Here is a 26,112-nt window from a genome sequence, read left to right on the forward strand (position 1 = left end):
AGACCTGGTTGGGTCCCTAACCCGTCGTAAGTCGGGGTTTAGAGTGTATAGTGTTTGAAACTAGGTGTTTAAGATTATTTTCTGTCCCAAGCAGCAGTTACTTTGGCAAGTTTAGGGAGATTTTCGTGTATATATTGATGTACTGTATTACTTCTGTAAGAATATTCTTGAATGTATTGCATCATTTTTTTTATGATTTACTTGTTACTGTAAGCCTTGGTCAGAGTAGAACATTCTAGAACCACCGGCGTTTCTGGGTGGTGCTAGGATGTTCGAGAGGCATCTGATGAGCTATAAAAGCGGCAGCAAGCTGCCTAGTGGGATCAGTCAATCGTTTCTGCTTGGAATGTCAAGTACCAGCCTAGTAGGACAACTGAAGATAATTGTTGTGCAAGTATTGTGGAATTTGTTGTGATCAATATAAAGTGAGAAGCTAAGAAATTGTACACTGGTAGTGTGCTGACTATATATTCAAAGTGAAAAAATCAGCTGTGAAGACATTACCCTGCGAACAGTATTGTGAAGAATTAGTGACTTAAAGCAGACTACAGTGCACAAGTGTGTTTCTGTGACCTGGTGGAAATCTACCTGCCTGTTGTTTATCTCTACAGTACAATGATACCAATCATCGAACAATAGGAATTGGCGGGACAGCCGGGAGAATGTCGATTACACTTGTGAGATATCTATTGCTTCTGTACATACAACCTGGCCGCTGGTAACCAGTGGTGGAAGCTGGGTAGGCGGTGAAAGGATGGTCGTAACAATACTGTGCAGCAGTTCAGGGTATTTGTATTCGAATACAGTACATTACTATTAGAAATCCATGTATTTGCATTCTTATTTAAATCCTTGGGAAAAGTATTCATATTTGTAAGATAATCTCACGAATATTAATTATTTTTTGATAAAATAACATACATTTGACTTATGAATTTAATATTGGACAAACTGGAAGAGAGAGAGGGAGTTTTTTGGTAATCGGTTTATTACCTGTAAATCCATGACACTCTGCCACATTCGTAGAGTGATACGGTATATATAATTTGTAATAAAAGTTTAAAGCCCTGCTATAATAGTAGAGATAAGTTTATTTCTCAAGAAACAGGGCAGCCATTTGCAGTGACGTCACCACCTACCCTGCAGACGACGCTCTCTATTAAACTCACAGCTGCAGTCAGAGGTAGTACAAAGGTGGCTTCTGGACCCCAAATGCCACGTTCAGATAAGTTTTAAGGGTGTTTTATATATGGTCTAAGTCATGGAAATTTCGTTAGTGAAGAAATGTGCCATGAAGAACTGCTTCAAACATCGGTTGGATGGATATATGAGCGATAGGACTTGGGTGTAAATGGGACTGCCCAGTACGGGCCAATAGGCCCCCTGCAGTTTCCTCAATTCTTATGGACATAAAATACTCCCATGTTCACACCAGCTCAGCTGTCATGTACTCTTACCTCGTAGACTTTCTTTTCTATCTTTTTTTCAGTGCATTTACAAAGTACAGTACAGGTATATCAGTACTAGATGGAATGGAGTCAATTTATAAGTACAGTGGTCCTCGTTAACGAACGCCTCGGTTAACGAAATTTCAGTTAACGAATTACTTCCATAAGAATATTCAATTCGGTTAACGAAAAAACGAAATAATGTCAACATGTTTTCGCTTGCTCACCAGCCAATACAGTAATCGGTTCTAGGGCTTAAATTCGTTCCCATTTGAGTAAATATCAAGAAGGTTGTACTATTCAATAATTTCCAAGTTTTATATTAAATTTTTTCGTCATTTTAACAATTATTTAACATAATTGAAGTACAGGAAACTAGTTTTTAGTGGACCAAACAGCCACTCAACTCACCAAACAGGCGTCAGTTTGTATCTCTGGTCAGTAGAGGTAACATCTTGATTGAGACTCTCTTGAACATAAACTAATTTTACATTTTTACAGTACAATTATTGGTCATTCTGAAATTTATTTTACATATTGACAATATATAATGCAGTGTTGATTTAAAGAAAATAATCTTGAATTACACCGAGTAAACTTAAAATTATATGGGTGAAATGAAGGCATGAAGCATGGGGTGATTTCTCTTCCACCCCCACTTCATATCTTCTCCTCCACCCCCACTTCTAATTCCCATCATCATCAACCAGGGCCTTCTATACACACCTCAAAGTAAGTGTACTTTACTGCATTTTTTTTCTTTGTATGTAATTTTCGGTGAGCTGGAACAATTACCCAAAATCCCATTGAAACAATGGTTTGGTTAACGAACGACCTTCTGAGGAATTGTGTTCGTTAAATGAGGGACCACTGTAATGACATTGTCTGATGCCTGATGCTAGGTAAACATACTAACAACATGGTGCTGTTATTGTTTTGATGATTCACTAATGACCCACTGGGATATACAGTACTGTACATCATTTATATTAATTAATGGGTAAAATTTTGCTTTAACTACCATAAGTATTTTGATGCTTAGATTCGACAAAGGCTATATTGGGTAAATTTTAAGTTTTGGTCATCCCTGTTCTTAGACATGCAGACTATGTTTTTTCTTCTGGTGGTTTGCGATGTGTTATGAACGATTTAAACCTTCATTTCTATCAAAAAACTAGTTTTGAGTTACTACCCCTTACGATGTATGTTAAGCGAACCTTTAACTTCGTCATACCCTAAGTTAATACAGGTTGCACCTCTCTAGTCAAAACCTCGGGACCTGACCAGTGCCGGACCATAAAATTTCGAACAATGGAAATTTTCTGGATAGATAGTGACATGTGCTTACTCTTGGAACGCCCTTTCACTGTTTAGTGGTCTCTTTGAAGACATATTGAAGGGTTAAATGTTGTACAGTAGGTTCTCAAATTTTGGAATTTTAATTCAACGTTTTTTATTTGGACACAAAAAACATTCGCCAATTAAAATTTTGGCGTGGAAACTCAAATTTACGGCGGGTTTGAGCCGACAACATTCAGACGTGCACAAATCGTGTAAACAGTGTCATTTCTCTTATGTACAAAAGATTCATTATTGTTTATTACTGAATGTCTTTTTATTTAATTAATTTTTATACACCAGAGGTGGTAAAGTTGAAAACATAAGGACAGCCAATGTTGTTGTGTGTGTTTTTACTCGGATGACGTATGTTCAACTCTAGCTGAAGCTGTAGAGCATAAGAACTTTTCTGTGTTGTTTGTAGTTTTTATTTAATTTTATCTGTGTTATTTTCGTTGTTTATTAGGATGCTTTACTACAGGTAGTAATTCGCCAAAATAGTAGGGTAAATAAGACAAAATTTAGCCAAACATCGAAAGTACCAGACTCAAATTAATTTTCTCCATGGGCAAACTAAAATCGTTCCGGTCCACGGGAGTTTCCAGACCACAGAATGCCAGACTAGAGAGGTACAACCTGTTTGTGACCTGTATTTACTTATGCAATCGAAAAATGTTTTGCGACAGAAATCCCGTAGAGATAACTTGTCTTATTGTTTAAAGTACTTAATCCCATAGTTAGAATCTTAAAGTTCTGATAAAAACCAAAATAGTGTAATACCAATATTGTTTGGAGCGTTTATACTATGAAATTTGTAGTAGGGAGAGCTAATATCTATTGAATTAGTTAATGTTAGTAATATTTATAGTACATTCAAAATAGTATTACTGTGTTCACAGTACAGCACAATTAATTATCTAATATTCTTTATTTACAGAGCGATCAGCGGAAGGTTGGACAACTACTTCCAGGGTTCATCGAGGCAAATGAAAGATATTTACCAGAGTGAATATTTATGATTGTAGAGTGTTATCAAGAACTCCGCCATCCAGATATGGAGCAAGTTAAATTACATCTGTCATCTGATCATCTCAAGCCCATCACCTGGCCATTGGTCGTCCTAGTCCTACAACATTAAATATAGACATCAGTGATGAAACTTACATTTTCAGACATGAAATGAGCAGTGATGAAAACTTCCATGTTGGAGTTAGGTCTTTGTATCATTTTGCACCCAGCAAGTAAATACACACAGTGATACTTGAACAGTAATTTATTTTAACCTAAAATAAAGGTATGCCTGTGTATATCAACATTGTATATGGCCACAAGTCCTGTATTTCTGCTGGTAACAACACAGGCAGTAGGCAGCTACCAAACAGGGAGGTACTACGCCCTAGGAAGATATTGGAAGAATAATGTGCTGTCTAATGGCAGACCCTGTTGCTGAAGAATAATAAAGAGAATAAATATGAAATCTGAAATGATGGTGCCAGTACTGTGTTGGAGGTGTCAGTCCCTGTGTTGGAGGTGTCAGTCCTTGTGTTGGAGGTATAAATACATGTGTTGTAGGTATCAGTACATGTGTTGTAGGGTAATACATGTGTTGGAGGTGTCAGTCCAGGTGTGACTTTTTTCCTAACGAAAAATGTGACTTTCCTGCGACATTTTCCCCCTGACTTTTTCTCCTGTCACCAATTTGTATAGTACCGTACAGCACTGCCTACGACCACTATACACACTGGGCAAACCGGGTATACTTTTTCAGGGGTGTTATTGGTAATGTAGCAGAGCGAGTATCTATCACTGCTGGTTGGGTTGGGATGAGGTTGGGTTGGGTGGGGTTGGGATGAGGTTGGGTTGGGATGAGGTTGGGTTGGGATGAGGTTGGGTTGGGTTGGGTTGCGTTGGGTTGGGTGGGGTGGGGTTGGGTTGGGTGGGGGTGGGGTTGGTGGGGTTGGGTTGGGTGGGGTTGGGTTGGGATGAGGTTGGGTTGGGTTGGGTTGGGTTGGGTTGGGTTGGGTTGGGTTGGGTTGGGTTGGGTTGGGTGGGGTGGGGTGGGGTGGGGTGGGGTTGGGTTGGGTGGGGTTGGGTTGGGATGGGGTTTGGGTTGGGTGGGTTGGGTTGGGTTGGGTTGGGTTGGGTTGGGTTGCGTTGCGGTGGGTTGGGTTGGGTTGTGGCCAGGGACAGACCTAAGAAGGGTGATATCCAGTGTTGACCTCCACGGCATAGAACGTTTCCTCCGTGTAGTCCGCTGTGCTCCTGTACTAACACTGGACAATAATGGCCATAACAGGGAAACAAAGTACAAACCAACCGACTGAATGGCTAGTAAGTGGAGAAATGATATAATTAATACCTGTGTTAGAAAGCCTGTTGAGTCAGTAAAGATGTTGGAGTCAGTATCTGTGGTGGAGGGTCAGTATCTGTGGTGGAGGTCAGTATCTGTGGTGGAGGGTCAGTATCTGTGGTGGAGGGTCAGTATCTGTGGTGGAGGTCAGTATCTGTGGTGGAGGATCAGTATCTGTGGTGGAGGTCAGTATCTGTGGTGGAGGATCAGTATCTGTGGTGGAGGATCAGTATCTGTGGTGGAAGATCAGTATCTGTGGTGGAGGTTAATATCTGTGGTGGGGTCAGTATCTGTGGTGGAGGTCAGTATCTGTGGTGGAGGTCAGTATCTGTGGTGGAGTGTCAGTATCTGTGGTGGAGGTCAGTATCTGTTGGGGGTCAGTATCTGTAGTGGAGGATCAGTATCTGTGGTGGAGGGTCAAGTATCTGTGGTGGAGGTCAGTATCTGTGGTGGAGGATCAGTATCTGTGGTGGAGGGTCAGTATCTGTGGTGGAGGGTCAGTATCTGTGGTGGAGGGCCAGTATCTGTGGTGGAGGGCCAGTATCTGTGGTGGAGGGTCAGTATCTGTTGTAATATAACCTTAGTATTATATAAAATTGTACACAATATCCACACATATACAGGGTGTCCTTTAAACACCTTTCATAAATCAGGGGGTGTATTCCTGAGACATAAATTAAAATAAATTGCAATGACCAAATTGTAAATTCTCAATAGTTTTAGAGTTACAGCACATGACTGGTCTGGTAGCAATGTGATGATACCTACAGGGTCACCCGACATAAATCCCCTTAATTTCTACGAGTGGGGTCTTATAAAAAGCGAGGTGTATGTTGTAGCGGTCTTAAATCGTGATAAATTGTGGCGCCGTGACCAGGACAGTCATATTCACAACACCCTTGCGGTGTTTGAACGTGTGTGACAGTCAGTGACTTGTGCGACGAGCTGAAACCTGCATTGAGCAGTACAAATCATTTGGCATTATTATTGTTAATAAAAATCACTAGCAACAGTGTCGATGTTTCATTTACACCCCATGTAGGTTTAAACACATTCTTACCAAACCTGTCATGTAATGAAACTACGAAACTATTGAGAATTGACAATTTGGTAATTTAGTCATGTATCTCTATTAATGTGTTAGGAATAAAGCCCCTGATCTATGAAAGCCATTTATGGAACACCTTGTTTATTTAGACGTAAGTCATGAACTGTTTGGCTCACCACTTCCTTCCAAGAGGGCGAGCCAGGGTCTCCTTAGTAGTACCACCGGGTAGCCACAACAATTCAGACTTGAGTTAGCAACATCCTTAAAAGCCCAGACCAGCAGACCTTAATGAGGTCAGTGTCGACAAACAGGTTGCTACCGGATGGAGAGTCAGTATCTTTGGTGGAGGGTCAGTATCTGTGGTGGAGGGTAGAAATCTGTGGTGGAGGATCAGTATCTGTGGTGGAGGGTCAATATCTGTGGCGGAGGGTCAATATCTGTGGTGGAGGATCAGTATCTGTGGTGGAGGGTCAGTATCTGTGGTGGAGGATCAGTATCTGGTGGAGGGTCAGTATCTGTGGTGGAGGATCAGTATCTGGTGGAGGGTCAGTATCTGTGGTGGAGGATCAGTGTATCTGGTGGAGTCAGTATCTGTGGTGGAGGATCAGTATCTGTGGTGGAGGGTCAGTATCTGTGGTGGAGGATCAGTATCTGGTGGAGGTCAGTATCTGTGGTGGAGGATCAGTATCTGTGGTGGTCAGTATCTGTGGTGGAGGATCAGTATCTGTGGTGGAGGATCAGTATCTGGTGGAGGTCAGTATCTGTGGTGGATGGTCAGTATCTGTGGTGGAGGTCAGTATCTGTGGTGGAGGGTCAGTATCTGTGGTGGAGGTCAGTATCTGTGGTGGAGGTCAGTATCTGTGGTGGAGGTCAGTATCTGTGGTGGAGGGGGTCAGTATCTGTGGTGGAGGCGTCAGTATCTGTGGTGGAGGTCAGTATCTGTGGTGGAGGTCAGTATCTGTGGTGGAGGGTCAGTATCTGTGGTGGATGGTCAGTATCTGTGGTGGATGGTCAGTATCTGTGGTGGAGGGTCAGTATCTGTGGTGGAGGGTCAGTATCTGTGGTGGAGGGTCAGTATCTGTGGTGGAGGCGTCGAGTACGTGTGGTGAAAGTTCAGTATCTGTGGTAGAGGGTCAACACCTGTGTTTGGGGGCCAGAAGATGCGTTGGGGGTGGTGGGGGGCAGTAGCTGCGTGGTGGGGGGCAGTAGCTGCGGGGGTAGTAGCTGCGTAGGGGCAGTGGCGTTGGGGGCAGTAGCTGCGGGGGTAGTAGCTGCGTAGGGGGGCAGTGGCTGCGTTGGGGGGCAGTAGCTGCGTGGTGGGGGCAGTGGCTGCGGGGGTAGTAGCTGCGTAGGGGGCAGTGGCTGCGTTGGGGCAGTAGCTGCGTGGTGGGGAGCAGTAGCTGCGGGGGTAGTAGCTGCGTAGGGGGCAGTGGCTGCGTTGGGGAGTGGCTGCGTGGGGGCAGTAGTTGCGTGGGGGGCAGTAGTTGCGTGGAGGGGCAGTAGCTGCGTGGGGGGCAGTGCTGCGTGGGGGAGGGACAGTGGCTGCGTGGGGGGCAGTGGCTGCGTGGGGAGGGACAGTGGCTGCGGGGAGGGACAGAAGCTGCGGGGTGTAGCTGCGTGGGGGCAGTGGCTGCGTGGGGGCAGTAGCTGCGTGGGAGGGCAGTGTTGCGTGAGGGGGCAGTAGCTGCGTGGGGCAGTGGCTGCGTGGGGGAGCTCGTGGGGCGGCTGCGTGGGGGCAGTAGCTGCGTGGGGGCAGTGGCTGCGTGGGGGCAGTAGCTGCGTGGGGGGCAGTGGCTGCGTGGGGGGGCAGTAGCTGCGGGGGTGGCGTAGGGGGCAGTGGCTGCGTTGGGGGGCAGTAGCTGCGGGGGTAGTAGCGTGGGGGCAGTGGCTGCGTTGGGGGCAGTAGCTGCGTGGTGGGGGCATGGCTGCGGGGGGTAGTAGCTGCGTGGGGCGTGGCTGCGTGGGGGGCAGTAGCTGCAGGGGTAGTAGCTGCGTGGGGGCAGTGGCTGCGTTGGGGGGCAGTAGCTGCGTGGTGGGGGCAGTAGCTGCGGGGGTAGTGCTGCGTGGGGGCAGTGGCTGCGTTGGGGGGCAGTGGCTGCGTGGTGGGGGCAGTAGCTGCGGGGGTGTAGTAGCTGCGTAGGGGGCAGTGGCTGCGTTGGGGGCAGTAGCTGCGTGGGGGCAGTGGTGCGTGGGGGCAGTGGTTGCGTGGAGGGCAGTAGCTGCGTGGGGGGCAGTGGCTGCGTGGGGGAGGGGACAGTAGCTGCGTGGGGGGGCAGTAGCTGCGTGGGAGGACAGTGGCTGCGGGGAGGGACAAAGCTGCGGGTGGTATGCTGCGTGGGGGCAGTGGCTGCGTGGGGGGCAGTAGCTGCGTGGGAGGGCAGTATTTGCGTGAGGGCAGTGCTGCGTGGGGGCAGTGGCTGCGTGGGGCAGTAGCTGCGTGGGGGCAATAGACTGCGTGGGGGAGGCAGAGCTGCGTGGGGGGGCAGTAGCTGCGTGGGGGGCAGTGGCTGCGTGGGGGCAGTAGCTGCGTGGGGGCAGTAGCTGCGGGGGGTGAGTGCTGCGTGGGGGCAGTGGCTGCGTTGGGGGCAGTGCTGCGGGGGTGTGCTAGGGGCAGTGGCTGCGTTGGGGGGCAGTGGCTGCGTGGTGGGGGGCAGTAGCTGCGGGGGGTAGTAGTGCGTAGGGGCAGTGCTGCGTTGGGGGCAGTGGCTGCGGGGGTAGTAGCTGCGTAGGGGGCAGTGGCTGCGTTGGGGGCAGTAGCTGCGTGGTGGGGGAGCAGTAGCTGCGGGGGTAGTAGCTGCGTGGGGGGGCAGTGGCTGCGTTGGGGGCAGTGGCTGCGTGGTGGGGCAGTAGCTGCGGGGGTGAAGTAGCTGCGTAGGGGGCAGTGGCTGCGTTGGGGGCAGTAGCTGCGTGGGGGCAGTGGTTGCGTGGGGGGCAGTAGTTGCGTGGAGGGCAGTAGCTGCGTGGGGGGCAGTAGCTGCGTGGGGAGGGACAGTGCTGCGTGGGGGCAGTGGCTGCGTGGGGAGGACAGTAGCTGCGGGGGAGGGACAAGCTGCTGGGGGTAGTAGCTGCGTGGGGGGGGCAGTGGCTGCGTGGGGGGCAGTGCTGCGTGGGGAGGGGCAGTAGCTGCGTGAGGGGGCAGTAGCTGCGTGGGGGCAGTAGCTGCGTGGGGAATGGCGCTGCGTGGGGGCAATGCTGCGTGGGGGGCAGTGCGTGGGGGGCAGTAGCTGCGCGTGGGGGGCAGTGGCTGCGTGGGGGCAGTGGCTGCGTGGGGGAGCAGTGGCTGCGTGGGGCAGTGGCTGCGTGGGGGGGGGGCAGTAGCTGCGTGGGGGAGGAGGGCAATAGCTGCGTGGGGGAGGAGGGGCAATAGCGGCGTGGGGAGGGCAATATGCTGGCGTGGGGAGGGAGGGGCAATGGGCGTGGGGGGAGGAGGCAATGGCGGCGTGGGGGGAGGAGAACAATGGCGTGGGGGAGGAGGACCCAATGGCGGCGTGGGGGGGAGAGGGGGCAATAGCGGCGTGGGGGGGAGGGGGGGGGGCAATGCGCGTGGGGGAGGAGGGCAATAGCGGCGTGGGGGGAGGAGGGCAATAGCGGCGTGGGGGGAGGGCAATAGCGGCGTGGGGGGGAGGGCAATGGCGGCGTGGGGGGGAGGGAGGGCAATGCGGCGTGGGGGGAGGGCAATGGCGGCGTGGGGAGGAGGGGCAATAGCGGCGTGGGGGAGGAGGGCAATAGCGGCGTGGGGGGAGGGACTATGCGGCGTGGGGAGGGAGAATATGCTGGCGTGGGGGGGAGGAGGGCAATAGCGGCGTGGGGGGAGGGCAATAGGCGGCGTGGGGGGAGGAGGGGCAATAGCGGCGTGGGGGAGGGGCAATGGCGGCGTGGGGAGGGAGGGCAATAGCGGCGTGGGGGGAGGAGGGGGCAATAGCGGCGTGGGGGAGGGCAATAGCGTGGGGGGAGGGAGGGCAATGCGGCGTGGGGGGGGGAGGAGGGCAATAGCGGCGTGGGGAGGAGGGGCAATAGCGGCGTGGGGAGGAGCAATAGCGGCGTGGGGGGAGGAGGGCAATGGCGGCGTGGGGGAGGGCAATAGCGGCGTGGGGGAGGGAACAGCGGCGTGGGGGGGAGGGCAATAGCGGCGTGGGGGGGAGGGAGGGCAATATGGCGTGGGGGAGGAGGGGGCAATGGCGTGGGGGGAGGGCATGGCGGCGTGGGGGGGGGGCAATAGCGTGGGGGGAGGGCAATAGCGGCGTGGGGGAGGAGGGCAATAGCGGCGTGGGGAGGAGGGCAATACTGGCGTGGGGGGAGGGCAATAGCGGCGTGGGGGGAGGGAGGGCAATAGCGGCGTGGGGGAGGGAGGGGCAATAGGGCGTGGGGGAGGAGGGCAATAGCGGCGTGGGGGGAGGGAGGGCAATGGCGGCGTGGGGGGAGGAGGACAATAGCGGCGTGGGGGAGGGAGGGCAATAGTGGCGTGGGGGAGGAGGGCAATAGCGGCGGGAGAACCAATAGCGGCGTGGGGGGAGGATGCGGCGTGGGGGAGGAGGGCAATAGCGGCGTGGGGGAGGAGGGGCAATAGCGGCGTGGGGGGGAGGGCAATAGCGGCGTGGGGGGGGAGGGAGGGGCAATACGTGTGGGGGAGGGAGGGCAATAGCGGCGTGGGGGAGGGAGGGCAATAGCGGCGTGGGGGAGGAGGGCAATAGCGGCGTGGGGGGGAGAGCAATGGCAGCGTGGGGGAGGGCAATGCGGCGTGGGGAGGACATAGCGGCGTGGGGGGGGGAGGGAGCAATAGCGGCGTGGGGGGAGAGGGCAATAGCGGCGTGGGGAGGAGGGCAATAGCGGCGTGGGGGAGGAGGGCAATAGCGGCGTGGGGGAGGGAGGGCAATAGCGGCGTGGGGGGAGGAGGCAATAGCGGCGTGGGGGAGAGGGCAATAGCGGCGTGGGGGGAGGAGGGCAGCGTGGGGAGGAGGGCAATAGCGGCGTGGGGGAGGAGGGGCAATAGCGGCGTGGGGGAGGAGGGCAATAGCGGCGTGGGGGAGGGAGGGCAATAGCGGCGTGGGGGGAGGAGGGCAATGCGGCGTGGGGGAGGGAGGGCAATAGCGGCGTGGGGGGGAGGAGCAATATGGCAGCGTGGGGAGGAGGGCAATAGCGGCGTGGGGAGGAGGAGCAATAGCGGCGTGGGGAGGAGGGCAATAGCGGCGTGGGGAGGAGGGCAATAGCGGCGTGGGGAGGAGCAATAGCGGCGTGGGGGAGAGCAATAGTGGCGTGGGGAGGAGGGCAATAGCGGCGTGGAGGAGAGACAATAGCGGCGTGGGGGGGAGGAGGGCAATATGGCGTGGGGGGAGGGCAATAGCGGCGTGGGGGAGGAGGGCAATAGCGGCGTGGGGGGAGGGCAATAGCGTGGGGGAGGGAGGGGCAATAGCGGCGTGGGGGAGAGGGCAATGCGGCGTGGGGGAGGAGGGCAATAGCGGCGTGGGGGAGGAGGGCAATAGCGGCGTGGGGAGGAGGGCAATAGCGGCGTGGGGGGAGGAGGAGGGGGCAATAGCGGCGTGGGGGAGGGCAATAGCAGCGTGGGGAGGAGGGCAATAGCGGCGTGGGGAGGAGGGCAATAGCGGCGTGGGGGGAGGGAGGGCAATGCGGCGTGGGGGGAGGAGGGCAATAGCGTGGGGGGGAGGGAGCAATAGCGGCGTGGGGGAGGGAGGGCAATAGCGTGGGGGGAGGGCAATAGCGTGGGGGGGGAGGAGGGCAATAGCGGCGTGGGGGGAGGAGGCAATAACATGGCGTGGGGAGGAGGGCAATAGCGGCGTGGGGGGGAGGAGGGCAATAGCGGCGTGGGGGAGGGCAATAGCAGCGTGGGGGGAGGAGAGCATGCGGCGTGGGGAGGGAGGGCAATAGCGGCGTGGGGGGAGGAGGGCAATAGCGGCGTGGGGGGAGGAGAAAGCGGCGTGGGGGGAGGAGGGCAATAGCGGCGTGGGGGGGAGGGAGGGCAATAGCGGCGTGGGGGGGAGGGAATATGCTGGCGTGGGGGAGGGCATGCTTGGCGTGGGGGGAGGAGGGCAGCGGCGTGGGGGGGGAGGAGGGCAATAGCGGCGTGGGGGGAGGGAGAACTATGCTGGCGTGGGGGAGGAGGCAATAGCGTGGGGGGAGGGAGGGTGCTTGGCGTGGGGGGGAGGGGCAATAGCGGCGTGGGGAGGAGGGCAATAGCGGCGTGGGGGGGGAGGAGGGCAATGAGCGGCGTGGGGGGGGAGGGAGGGAGCATGCGGCGTGGGGGAGGAGACATGCGGCGTGGGGGGAGGAGGGCAAGGCGGCGTGGGGGGAGGGCAATAGCGGCGTGGGGGAGAAGGGCAATAGCGGCGTGGGGGGAGGGAGGCAATAGCGGCGTGGGGAGGAGGAGGGGCAATGGCGGCGTGGGGGGGGAGGAGGGCAATAGCGGCGTGGGGGGAGGAGGGCAATGGCGGCGTGGGGGGGAGGAGGGCAATAGCGGCGTGGGGGGAGGGGAGGCAATAGCAGGGGGCGTGGGGGGAGGGGCAATAGCGGCGTGGGGGGAGGGAGGGAAAGTAGGGCGTGGGGGGAGGAGGGCAATAGCGGCGTGGGGAGGGTGGGGAGGAGCCAATAGCGGCGTGGGGGGGAGGGCAATATGCTGCGTGGGGGAGGAGGGCAGCTGCGTGGGGGAGGGAGGAACAATAGCTGCGTGGGGGGAGGAGGGCAGCTGCGTGGGGGGGGAGGAGGCAGAGTGCGTGGGGGGAGGAGGGCAATAGCTGCGTGGGGGAGGAGGGCAATAGCTGCGTGGGGAGGAGGGCAATAGCTGCGTGGGGAGGAGGCATGGCGTGGGGAGGGGAGGGATGGTGGGGAGGAGGGCAATAGTGCGTGGGGGAGGAGGGCAATATGCGTGGGAGGAGGGCAATAGCTGCGTGGGGAGGAGGGCAATAGCTGCGGTGGGGGAGGAGGGCAATAGCTGCGTTGTGGTGGGGGCTATGAGCTGCGTTGTGGGGTGGGGGGCAATAGCTGCGTTGGGGTGGGGGCAATAGCTGCGGTTGGGGTGGGGGCAATAGCTGCGTTGGGGTGGGGCAGTAGCTGCGTTGGGGTGGGGGGCAGTAGCTGCGTTGGGGTGGGGGGCAGTAGCTGCGTTGGGGTGGGGGCAGTAGCGCTGCGTTGGGGTGGGGGCAGTAGCTGCGTTGGGTGGGGGCAGTAGCTGCGTTGGGGTGGGGGCAGTAGCTGCGTTGGGGTGGGGGCAGTAGCTGCGTTGGGGTGGTGGGGAAGTAGCTGCGGTTGGGGTGGGGGCAGTAGCTGCGTTGGGGTGGGGGGCAGTAGCTGCGTTGGAGGGCCAGCTGCGTGGAGGGGGCAGTAGCTGCGTTGGAGGGGCAGTAGCTGCGTTGGAGGGGCAGTGGAGGTGCGTTAGGGAGGGGCGTAGCTGCGTTAGGGAGGGGGCAGTAGCTGCATTAGGGAGGGGCAGTAGCTGCGTTAGGAGGGTCACTACTGCGTTAGGGAGGGGACAGAAGTTGCGTTGAAGGATCAATACCGGTGTCGGAGGGTCAATACCGGTGTCGGAGGGTCATCACCGGTGTCGGAGGGTCATCACCGGTGTCGGAGGGTCAATACCGGTGTCGGAGGGTCATCACCGGTGTCGGAGGGTTTGGCACTTGACATTATTAGGGACCTGCCACGCTTTGCCATAAACAGATGAAATGTACCGGGAACTTCCCCCCACACACTCATCATTCTGTCACTTTATGTAACTTGCTGACAAAACCCATGACCCTTCAGGCTTTTACACCCTTAATGCATGAGTCATAAAGGCAAGCATGGACTTAGCATGCCTCCCAGATGGGCACTGTAAACGCTTCTGTCCCTCACCTTGCACAGGATGTAAGGGGGTGCCCAATAAACTAGCCCCTCAGGGCAATCCAATCCCTTATCTTAAAATTCAGTATCCGAGTTAGGGGGTTACAACCTGAGTTAAGGGAGTTAGAAATTGTGTTAATAGTCAGTACTTTTGCTGATGGTTTGTACCAATGTTGGAGGGTCAGTACTTATGCTGGTGGTTTGTACCAATGTTGGAGGGTCAGTACTTATGCTGGTGGTTTGTACCAATGTTGGAGGGTCAGTACTTATGCTGGTGGTTTGTACCAATGTTGGAGGGTCAGTACTTATGCTGGTGGTTTGTACCAATGTTGGAGGGTCAGTACTTATGCTGGTGGTTTGTACCAATGTTGGAGGGTCAGTACTTATGCTGGTGGTTTGTACCAATGTTGGAGGGTCAGTACTTATGCTGGTGGTTTGTACCGATGTTAAAGGACCAATATCTATACCTACGTTGGTGAAACAGTACCTGTGTTGGAGAGCCACCAGACCCAGGTATATCACTTGGGCGACACTGATGGAATTCGGAGAAATGTCCTTAGCCAGCACACAGCCAAACACTCCACACGCCTCCCTCAGCTCCTCCCCCTCAGTCTCCACCTCCAGGTTGCCCCAGGTCGCCGCCTTAGGTTCTCTCCCCCCGGATGCAGCGCGACCTTCCAGGGGGCTGCTCGACCCCCAGCTCAAATGTGGGTTGCTACTAGAACAATATTCTGGGTCGTGGGAGGTCGATTTGGCCGCCATACTTCACGACTTGGGGAATGAGATGCAATTATGTCCCTTAAACTGGCTCAGAGTCTGCTGTTCCCGTCAAAATTCATTAATTGTTTCGACAACTCCATCTTTTAGGTAGCTGACCAACAACCTATAGTTTTCACACCTGTACTAATAATGAAATTAAAATTTCAATATGAAGTGCTAAAATGTCAACACATTTGCGTACTCACAGTTGACAACGTTAACTTATTCATTTATCACACTACGTGGTGTATATATAACAAATCACACTTTACACCTGCTCTTCTTAAGTGATCAGCGAGCTTGTTCGTTGCTCTTTGATTCAGTCGCCTACACTGCAAGTAAACAACAAACACCATTCTCTACAACTGCGACACTGAGACTGAGTTCAAGTTAACGTTGTTGACGAGTCCATCATAGTCATCGTAGACTAACAGTAAGATTGTTATACTTCATATATAGTTGTACAAGACATCATGCAGTTGGAGTGAGAAATTCTACACCAAAATTATTCTTCAGCTTTTATTTTCCTACTGAAAAGAGACCAAGTTATATTTCTCATTTCATAAACTAAATAAATATTTAATTTCATGAAAGTAATGACTGATGCTCCTGAGCTCAATTACAACAGACCTATCTCCTCTAAAGTTTTCCTGTATAATTCCCAAGACTTCAGAATATGACAGACTCTTTATTAATAAGGAAATTTTATAACTCCAAAAAGTCAACCTTGTACGAGAAGCGTAGAGCGAAGTGAGGTTTCTGTGGGTCGGTCATGCAATAAACAGTAGTTCTCACACGTTATTATCAAGCGAGGCTCTTACGTAAGAACATATGCTACAATAGGACTCATTGTCTTGTAGATAAGGAAATATATAAGCAAAATAAGATTAACGGAGGAGCGTCATCTGTCGTGATAAATTCGGGTCCCACAACCTTTGAAAAAGTACACAAAGGAAACAGGTGTGTTTCTCCCTGTCTATACATGCGTATTACATCTTCCTATAACCACTCTTCTAAACACTATTAATTATTTACTTATTGTGAATAAAAAAAATACATAAACCTGGGCTGGTAACCTAGTACGGGGAGCTTTGGACGGGGTGACAGAAGACGGTGATATGTGTTCTTGAACAGTATAACCAGGGGCTCTACCATATGAATGTGTGAATTTTAATTCATTACTGTACTCACTATCATGTTTACTTGCAATTACCACCTTAATGTGTAACCAGAGCTTTAAGACAGTGGCTGAAAAAAAATATATAAATAGCAGGGTTTTTTCTGCAAATTATTATGTATGTGCTCTTTTATAGTTTATCAGTGTCATGGATATAATTTATGCTCACTGCTCAGAACTTTTGAGGTGAATCCGCCAATTTCACGGTTTTGTTTGTGAACACCAAAATAAAATAGGATCCAACAAAGTTGTCAACCTTGTACCGTCAGAGCAAAAAGTTGTGGTTGACTGATATTTGTAATATAATCATGATATAGAGAAAATTAAGTCACCTTCCCCAGACAGACTTCCAGAAGTTCCAGTAGATGGTCCTAATCACACTGCACATTGATGATGTGTACAGTATATCTCACGAATGGGTCAAATGTTTTATCCATAGAAACAGGAATTCAGGGCCAAAAATTATGTTTATAAATTGTTATTGCGTTTGTCATTTCCTGGGAGTCCTGTATGTCATGCCATAGACCCTCAGTAAAATTACATGAATAAAATTGCATGTGCTCATTTTTCTACTTTTCTAATGAACCAGTATTTTCAGGGACACTATATGAGTCACTTCGGTAAAACAAATATTATGCAGTTATGACTGGTTTTATAATACTGTAATAAAAAGGGAATTGCAGGGGCCTCCACCAGGTGTTTGCCCAGAGCCCCACAGCTCTGAATCTGGCCCTGCTTATAACCTTTTTTGAGTATCATCGGAGTCTTAATAATAACTTATAAGGAAAATTAAATATTCAACCTGTGAGTATTCATCTACTGTAGGTGTGTCCTACAGGTAGACAACGCCTGCTTTCAGTAAATAAGGCAACTGCGCTCGATCTCCTTCCCGTTCCCAACTGTATAAAGTCCTAGTCACAGCTTGGTGGAATATGGGTATCCAGGAATGAACCATTGACCCTTAGAACAGGAGGCAGGCGCTGTAGCCACATTGGAGAAGGAAGTATTGTAAATGGGTGATGCTGGCTTTTGCGAAACGTCGAAGCGACAGCGGTAAACCAAAACAGAGTGGATACTTGCTGGGGATAGGGAGAATCATAGCAGAACACAGCTGTGGTGGGATCGAAAAGTCCGTGTGCACCTTGTTATACCTATATTTTCATACACCAGCTGGTTCTACTTACATGCCTGCAAGTTCGTGGTGACCACTTCCGACATTAACTGTGACCATTTCTTGTATTTACTATAAGTAGAATAAGTTATAAAACTTTATTGTTAATTACGTTCAAGTGTACCTGGACTTTCCGATCACCTTGTTTTACAATAGAGATAAATGAATAAGAGTGAAGGAAGGGAGATTTTGTGTGCTCTTCACACAATATCCTGCAGTCCACAGTATAGCGGAAAAAGTACTGCAAGAATTAAAAAATATACGGTATCTTCTTTAATCCACACTTAACAGTGAAGTTGATGTGACTCACAAAGGAAGCCTTGAATAGTATTGGTCACACTGACATACTAAAGCCAAAGGTTCGATGTGAGTGCACAAGGCACAATTACTGACAAGCTTTGTACAGTAAAATTTTTTTGGATTACCTGAAGAATCGCCCCCAATGTATTTCACCTAAAGATTAAACACCTTTACGCTACTTGGGGGGTGGGTTTAGTTAGGTTAGGCTTGGTTACGTTAAATTAGGCTAAGTTTGGTTAGGTCCTGCCAGTGGGTCTTGCTTAACTCAGTTTGACTCCTGCCAGAGTACCCTGCCAATGGGTCCTGCCAGCCTTGAGGGGGCTCACTAGACACTTGCTAGCTCTTTGTTGCGTGCAGTTTAATGACTGATTAGATATTTGTGGTAAGACCTAAAGATTAGGCACGCAAGCTTATTTTCCTGATGATTAAACACCCTAAAGAACCAAACCTAATTTAATCTAACCTAATGTAACTTAACCTAACATTATGCCATATAACCTAACCTAACCTAACCCCCCAGGTAGCGTTAGGGTGTTTAACCATCAGTTGGAAGAACTTGGGGTTAATCTTCAGGTGATCCAAATAATGTATCTTATAATTCTCTTGCAAGGGTATTTCAGAAATTGCAAACACATTGCTTTAAATTTTCGTGGAGATCGGGTGAATGGCTTACGGTATATTACAACAACAATATTGTCCTTACTTAATGTGCAAAGTCTCCCACAAGTGAGGAAGAAAATCTGTAATGTATACATTATATATCTGTATTATATATACATACTTTATATACCTGTACTGTCTGTATATAGTTTGGATACCTATACTGCTATGCACGTACAGGGGAGACCAAATTGAGGTGTATAAGCATCTCAAAGGGCACTACTCAGTCGAGTGCCCTTCCTGGAGCTGGCGGACTCTCGCCCCACAAGGGGTCACAGCTCCAGGTTGAAGAAGCCGCAAGCCCGGAAACTGAGAGGGGTAACTTTTTCGGAGTAAGAGTTGTGAACTCTTGGAACAATGTGCCAGAGAGTGTTATGACGGCACCAAGTGTGAGCCCTTTGTTGACCAGACTTGACAACCATTGGAGCAGGTTCAAATACATTCGGGAGCCAGTGCATGCCCAGTACTTGCCAACAATGCGTAACAGAAACGTGACCGATCGCCCAAGCGGCTAACGAGCCGATCAATGGTGAAGAAGATAAAAGTCTATGAACACTATATACCCTGTACCTGCATTATCTATGTACAGCTTGCATACCTGCACTGTCTATGTATATCGTATACCCTCACTGTCTATGTACATTGATACCTACTGTCTATAATTTACACTATACCTGCACTACAGTATGTACAATAGCATTGTCTATGCGCTGTACAATGTATACCTGCAAAATCTATATACGCTAAATCAATGCGAATTTGTAGGACTGGAAGGATACGGAATTTGGGGAAATGACCTAGCGTGGATATAAAACTTTTTATATAACCGCAAGCAGTGTGTGTGGTGATTAATGGCACGAAATCATAATCTGTACCTGTCACAAGCGGGGTACCAGAAGGGCAGTATATTGGGCCCGCTGTTGTTTGTCTGTTTCATAAATGACATGCCTGACGTTGTACACTCCTCCATACAAATGTTTGCAGATGACGCCAAGTTATTCCGGGAAATCAAGAACCAAGCGGACTGTGAAGAGCTGCAGAAGGATCTCTGTGAGCTCCAAGAATGATCGAAGAAATGGCTGCTGAGATTCAATGTCACGAAGTGTAAGAGGATGCACCTGAGGCGTACCAACGGTAAGAAGGCGTATCATATGTCCCAGCGGGATGAAGAAACTGCACTATTTGAAACCGAATGTAAGAAGGACCAAGGTGTGTATGTTGACAATGAGCTGAAGTTCTCGGGCCATTGCGAGAAGAAGGTAAATCAGGCAAATAAATGATTAGGTCTTATATGAAGGTCGTTCAGATATCTAGACGGTTCGTCCCTCGTAACGATCTTCAAGAGTGAAGTGCTTTCCCATCTGGAGTAATGTTACCCCGTCTGGTCCCCGAGATATGCTAGCTTATATTACAGACGGGCAAGGGGCGACCTAATTGAGGTGTATAAGCATCTCAAGGGGCACTACTCAGTCGAGTGTCCTTACTTGGAGCTGGCGGACGCTCTCCCACAGGGGTCACAGCTCAAGATTGAAGAAGCCGCAGGTCCAGAAAATTGTGAGGGCAAACTTTTTCTGAGTGAGAGTTGTGAACTCTTGGAACAATCTGCCAATAAGTGTTGTGACAGCACCGAGTGTGAGCTCTTTCAAGACGACTTGACCAACACTGGAGCAGGTTCACGTACATTCAGGAGCCGGTGCATGCCCAGTACTTGCCAACAGTGCGTAATAGAGACGTGACCGATCGCCCAAGCGGCTATCGAGCCGATCAGTGGTGAAGAGGATAAAAGTAAAAAGGACATTTTTACTGAATATCTATCTATCTATTCACCAAAGCTTGGGAAGTACACCGTCGCGATCCAGTTTCGGTAATAAGTGGGGATGGTCCTCGTTGATCTTTAAGAAAACCAATGAGTCATTCTCGATACAGCATTTAGTTATTACTTATAACTAAATGCTGTATATAGAATACAATAAAGTATTTATATTAGTTATAACCTATAACTGAAAAAAACTACTGTACAGTATTTAGAATAAACATAAATTTGGTGACACTATCTGGGTTCTATCCCCGGGTCGGATGTAAGATGAGTCCACTGTACTCTACCCAGTGGCGTAGCTAGAGTGTGTGTGCCGCCAGGGCACTGCTTGAGTTTGCCGCCAACCACCGTGCCCCACAAAAATACATATTGCACAGTGACTCACTCGTCTTGTCACGATGGAGACTTGGGCAGAACTGAAGTGAATTGCTTGTAACTGGTGGATTGGTCGGCTGTACATGAACTGATATGACCCGAGACTGCATGGTTTTGCAGCTACTGGAGACGTTAATCCTTCCCTTTGTATCGGCGGCAAGTTAATCCTCGTCGTGTCTGACCTAACACCTGACCCACACCATGAGCTCACTGGCGTACTTGTTTGAAGTTGTTTCCTTAATCCTCAACAGGTTACAGGTTGTGTGTCTGGCGGGGGCGAATGCAAAGGTGTAGCTCATGACGTGGCCGTGATGATGTGGGTCAGGTGTTAGGTCAGACACGACAAGGATTAACTTGCCGCCGATACAAAGGGGTGGATTAACGTCTCCAGTAGCTGCAGATATGGGTGATGAGCGGACCAAAAGTGCAGCCCGAGACGGACAGCCCCATAGCTACGCTAGTGACTCTACCATACATCACAGTTTTCTCCGGGTATTCTTATTTCCTCCTACATTACCACTGGCCATTGAGGGTCTTAATGTAAAACAAATGTGATTAACAGAGAACAGACAGGACCACCTGACTGACAAATGGTGAAATAAATAAAATAAAATACGGTATCGAACGCCAGACATAATTATCGTACATTTCGCACGTCTGTCCTCTGAAAAAGTTGTACGTCTGGCACCCTTCATCCACCGGCAAGCGTGTCCTGGGAAAATATTCTTACTGTAACATAATTCAGAAACTACTGGCCTTTATGTAATCTGCATCTATTTATCCGCCTTGAGTCAAATTAATTCAATTTCGTTCCCATCCAGTGATCAATGATTAAAAGATTAAAGGGTTAGGTAATTCAAATCATACAGCAGTGACAACGATGACTGCTAGTTCGACACAACATATAATACACCCATGTGGTATGGACCATGGATCGAAGACCGTCGCACTGTTCAGCGGTGCACCGCCTGTCCAACCAGTATGACCACTATGGTTAAGGGTTACAACTGCACGCTGGACACAGGAGAATGATAACTCAGATATGAAAATCTGTCGTTGCAGGGGGAGCAAACTTTCATCAGTTTAACTTTAATTATATATACCATGACAAAATTCGTCCCATTTCTGCATAACCATTTAATACCTTAACTATTTATAAGGAAACGTATACCGTTGGCAATGTACTGTAATTTTTAAAACCCTTTCTGTATTGCAATTAACATATCTTATCTAAAAGTAAAAATTAATTTTATAAACGTCTAATAATATCCAAGTCATCCTTCACAATAAAACCACAATCAATTTTACAGCTTATATATATATATATATATATATATATATATATATATATATATATATATATATATATATATATATATATATATATAAGCCAGCCAGTGTTTTTTTTTTTTAAACCAGCCAGTGATTGGCGGGGAGGAGAGACTATACAGTAGGTGATATGTGAGGCCTTATTGGGAGGGGGAGTGATGAGGCCTCATCTGGGTGGGGGGTGGGAACACGTGGTTGGGGTCTGGCTGTGATGCAGGTGTACCAACCTCCCAAACATGGAGCTCCCCGAGGCCTGTACAGTCTGTACTCCTTGTAGACGCGCTCCCTTTATCAGCGGCAAGCAACCTCACCACTGTTATCTTTCGCCGTATGTTGCTTACTTCCTCCCCATCATCATAGGTACCCGTGTGAAGCTATTATATCACCATTATTTAGCTAAATATGATGGGACAAAAGTGAGGAGTCAATACAACAGAAATTATTTAAGTCTATATTCTTATTTATTTAACTTTTTCACCTAAACCGTAACCACACTGCCAATGGGACCCACTTTCACTGTTAGTTTGCCCTAAGTTTATAACTTTTTTTCATTCCTTTCCTAACTTTACATCACCATCATTGTTAACATCGTCATTATCACCCTGATTGGCATCATCACCATTGCAACATAATCACCTTTGCGAATATCATAAAAATCATTATCATCATGATTGCTAACACCATCATCATGTTAATCATCATAGCTAACATTATCAATATAATAATTATCGTCATTGTTAACACCATAATCATCATTGCAAACAGCATTCATCATTGCACTCATCATATTATTGACAAAACTTTCATCACCATTTCCACCCTCATAATCATCTCCATAATAAATTGTAATTGTTTTCGCATTCACACACATGAAAAAATAGGGTACCGAATCTTTATGTGATCCTGAATTATAACAAATTATGAATAAATTAGTTTCATAGATTAACAATTCATTTATCCTCAAACATGTATCCAAAAGTTGGCACCCGAGATGAAATGGTGTATGCATAGAACAAAAAACTACTTTATTCTCTTGCTAAGGTCAACGCTTTAGCTGCTTGGGAGATTGGCCATTTTCTCTGTTACGTGCTATGAAACTATCTCCTTCTCCTATTACCCACTCCTCTTTCATTACTTCTAGGAATCGTTGTTAGGCTATTCTTCGTAGGGCCAAGCGGAATTTTATTAAAAGAAAGACCGCTGTCCTGACTAATTCTTCCTCCAGTAAATCCTTCTGGTCCTTAACTAAAAAAAAACTGTAACAACTTCTGCACTCCTTCTTTTCCCCCCCTCTTCCGACCCGATAACTCTATAGCCAACTCTCCCCCTGACAAAGCCAACCTCTTTGGCACCTTATTCTCCTCTAATTCCACCTTAGACTATTCCCACTCTATCCCTCCTACCCCTGCACCTCTGACTGAACCTATGCACTTTCCTATAATCTCCACTCGCACGGTTGCCGGTGTGTTATCCAGGTTGGATGTAAGGCGCATGGACCGGACGGAATACCCCCTCATGTTCTAAGGGAGTGTGCTGAAGCCCTGGCCCCTGTGTTTGCTCACCTCTTTCGCCTCTGCCTCAAAACCCAAACTTTTCCTTCTTCTTGGAAGCATGCCTTGGTTCAGCCCATCCCGAAGGGTGACCCTTCTAATCCCTCTTACTATCGCCCCATTGCCCTAACTTCATCCCTCTCTAAGATTTTCGAAACTATCTTGAACTCCCATTTCTCCATCACCTTGAACGCCATTCTCTTTTGTCGGATCACCAGTATGATTTCGCCAGGCGAGATCTACTGGTGATCTGCTCTCCTATTGCACCCATCTCTGGTCATCCTCTTAGGGATTATGGGGAAACTTTCGTTGTGCCTCGACATCTCAAAGCATTTGACAGGGTATAGCACAAGTGTTTGCAATCAAACTTCCTCTTTTTGGTTTCTCTCCCCCACTTTGTTTTCTATCTCTAGCTTCCTTGAGAACCGATCCGTGGCAGTTGTTGTCGAGAGATCGATCTCGTTCTTTCTCTACCAGTAGTAGTGTCCCACAGGGTTCTGTTCTTTCACCTACTCTCTTCCTTCTTTTTACCAATGATTTACTTCACACTACAACTAATTCTATCCATTCTTACGCTGATGATTCTACTCTTCACTCTTCACATTTTCCCCTTCCTCCTAACTCTCAAACTAGATCTGTTTCTAGAACTGATATTACTTCTATCAATGCGGATCTGTGCAGCATCTCTGAATGGGGAGGTACAAACTTGGTTTAGTTCAATAGTAATAAAACTCAATATTTACCCATTACACTTTGTAAATTAGACGATCTCCCACCAATTATATTTGAGGACGCTATCATCCTGCCAAATTCTGAAATAAATATGTTAGGCCTCACCATTCCTTCCAATATGTCCTGGAAATCACACATCCTTAATATAGCTAAAGCTGCCTCCCGAAAGTTGGGAATGCTGTACAGATGCCGTAGCTACTTCACTCTTGAGCAGTTGCTCCAAGTATATAAGGGAAATTGTCATGGTTTTGGTTTCGTGGTGGTGTAAGAGTGGATTAAATTATATAAAGATTATAATATGTTGTGTTTCTTATTTCTTACCGTAGAATTCGATACCTTCACACTGGTTACTTACAAGAGATTATGGCGTATCTACGTAGAAGTTCACTCCACCACTCGACATTCCATGATTTATACTTGATAAATGATGATTTAATGAATTCCATTAATTTCCAACATCCATCTAAGTTATTGGTTATACTTTGTCATAACCAATCAGTCATTACCTTTAGTAATAATAAGATGGGATCACAGATACGGGCAGATAATTGCACTTACATTTATTTGTCAAGCTTCCATACAATGATTTAAAATTTGCATGGATATATGAGTCACTCACGTTCACGCTGTAATAAATTAATCTTCTAAAAGAGGGAATTTTCAACTTGGGACACATGTGATTACTCTACTGTGGGTATGACTTAACAGAGCCTTAATTCTTCAAGTGATACATTTACTGCCAGCCTGGATTGCTTTTGTTGCAACCAGGCTTCATCACAAGAACTTCTTTCACGGGGAATAACAACAAAAAGTACTCTTGGGCCACTACGTCTCGCGTCACTGACAGTCACTGTAGATGGTTGTCACGGCAAGGAGAACTAAGCGTGACTTGAATTAACCATTTAGGTGCAATAGGCCAGCCTGGATTGCTCTTGTTGCAACCAGGCATCCACACGTGATATTTCCACGGGGATAACAACCTAGGTTAACACACTGAAGTCTCGTGTCGACGACGGTCCACAGGACGGAGTGGCGGTGGAGGAATCTGTGTGGTGTGGTGTCCCGCCCCTTCAGGAGGGAGAGGATGGGGACGACGTCTTAACTAACCCATGGCCGTCGGGATACTACGTAAAATGAGGTTTTTGGGTGTGAGGCAATGAACAGTACAACACTGTCTCACTGCCACCCCTAAAGGCTGGCTAACATACCACTAATGGAAAATATATGTCCCAGTTATGCCTCGCCGGGTGCCTTATCTCTAGTAAAACAAACTTTGGAGTTGGTTGTGTGGGTAAGCCTAACGCCGCCCATGACAAAGGGATTCATTCGTCCTAATTTGGAGTACTGCTCTCATATCTGGGGTGGCTCTTCTTCTGTCCAACTATTAGATAGGGTGGAATCAAAGGCATTTCGTCTTATTAACTCTCCTCCTTTAGTCGACAATCTCTCTTCCCTTTCTCTTCGCCCAATGTTGCTTCACTCTCTCTTTTACAGGTACTTTAATGGGCAATGTTCGGTGGATTTGGCATCCGTGTACCTGCGGCAAGGCCGGGGCTGTAACACACGTCTTGCCCACGGTGCCCACCGTTTCTCTGTGGGCACGAGAATAACAATTTTAAAATTCGAGAATATTAACACCTGCTGCTATGCCCGTATATGTTTACAAATCTGTCAATCACTTGATTGGCAATAGTTATTTAAAGTTCCGGAATAATCAGATACAACTTAAGACACCTAGAACTACTAAGACCATCTCCCCATATGCTCTAGTTCCAGACCTCCATAAAATATCATGGTGTGAGGGCAAACTTTTTCTGGGTGAGAGTTGTGGACTCTTGGAACAACCTGCCAGAGAGTGGAGTGACGGCACAGAGTGTGAGCTGTTTCAAGACCAGGTTCAGATACATCCAGGAGCCGGTGCATGCCCAGTACTTGCCAACAGTGCTTAACAGAGACGTGACGGATCGCCCAAGCGGCTAACGAGCCGATCAGTGGTAAAGAGGTTAAAAGTAAATGTAACTTACCCCCACCCATCCAAGCAAAGACTTGTAGTGGATTCCTCCCCTACAAGCACCGAACCTTCTCGAATTCCCCAGTCTACGCCTCCAGCGCCGCCCAAAGAGCGGGGGTCAACTATCTACCCACGCCTACCCCCGCCTTATAAGGCCTGACACCGCTGTGACCACCTCTTTTTCCACCCAGTGCCACCAGCAAGCAACATCCCTCCTC

At 49.1% G+C, this 26,112-nt stretch overlaps 2 protein-coding genes across 2 annotated transcripts in view; both read right to left on the reverse strand.

Annotated features, from left to right (window-relative positions):
- Window positions 1-4,013, reverse strand: part of LOC121865980 (amidophosphoribosyltransferase-like) — a 45,992-nt gene extending 41,979 nt beyond the window's left edge. The window contains 1 exon segment of the mRNA XM_042365557.1: window positions 3,951-4,013. Coding sequence (XP_042221491.1) covers window positions 3,951-4,013 — 63 coding nt within the window.
- Window positions 4,014-7,235: 3,222 nt separating this feature from the next.
- On the reverse strand, window positions 7,236-14,776 carry LOC121865990 (extensin-like). Its single transcript, XM_042365567.1, has 2 exons — window positions 14,502-14,776; window positions 7,236-9,480 (listed from the first exon to the last, which is right to left on the reverse strand). The coding sequence occupies exons 1-2, from the start codon at window positions 14,774-14,776 to the stop codon at window positions 7,236-7,238; spliced, it is 2,520 nt and encodes an 839-aa protein (XP_042221501.1).
- Window positions 14,777-26,112: the final 11,336 nt, after the last annotated feature.

This window comes from Homarus americanus, unplaced genomic scaffold, assembly GCF_018991925.1.
Source record: "Homarus americanus isolate GMGI-L3 unplaced genomic scaffold, GMGI_Hamer_2.0 scaffold32583, whole genome shotgun sequence".
NCBI classification, from domain to species: domain Eukaryota; kingdom Metazoa; phylum Arthropoda; class Malacostraca; order Decapoda; family Nephropidae; genus Homarus; species Homarus americanus.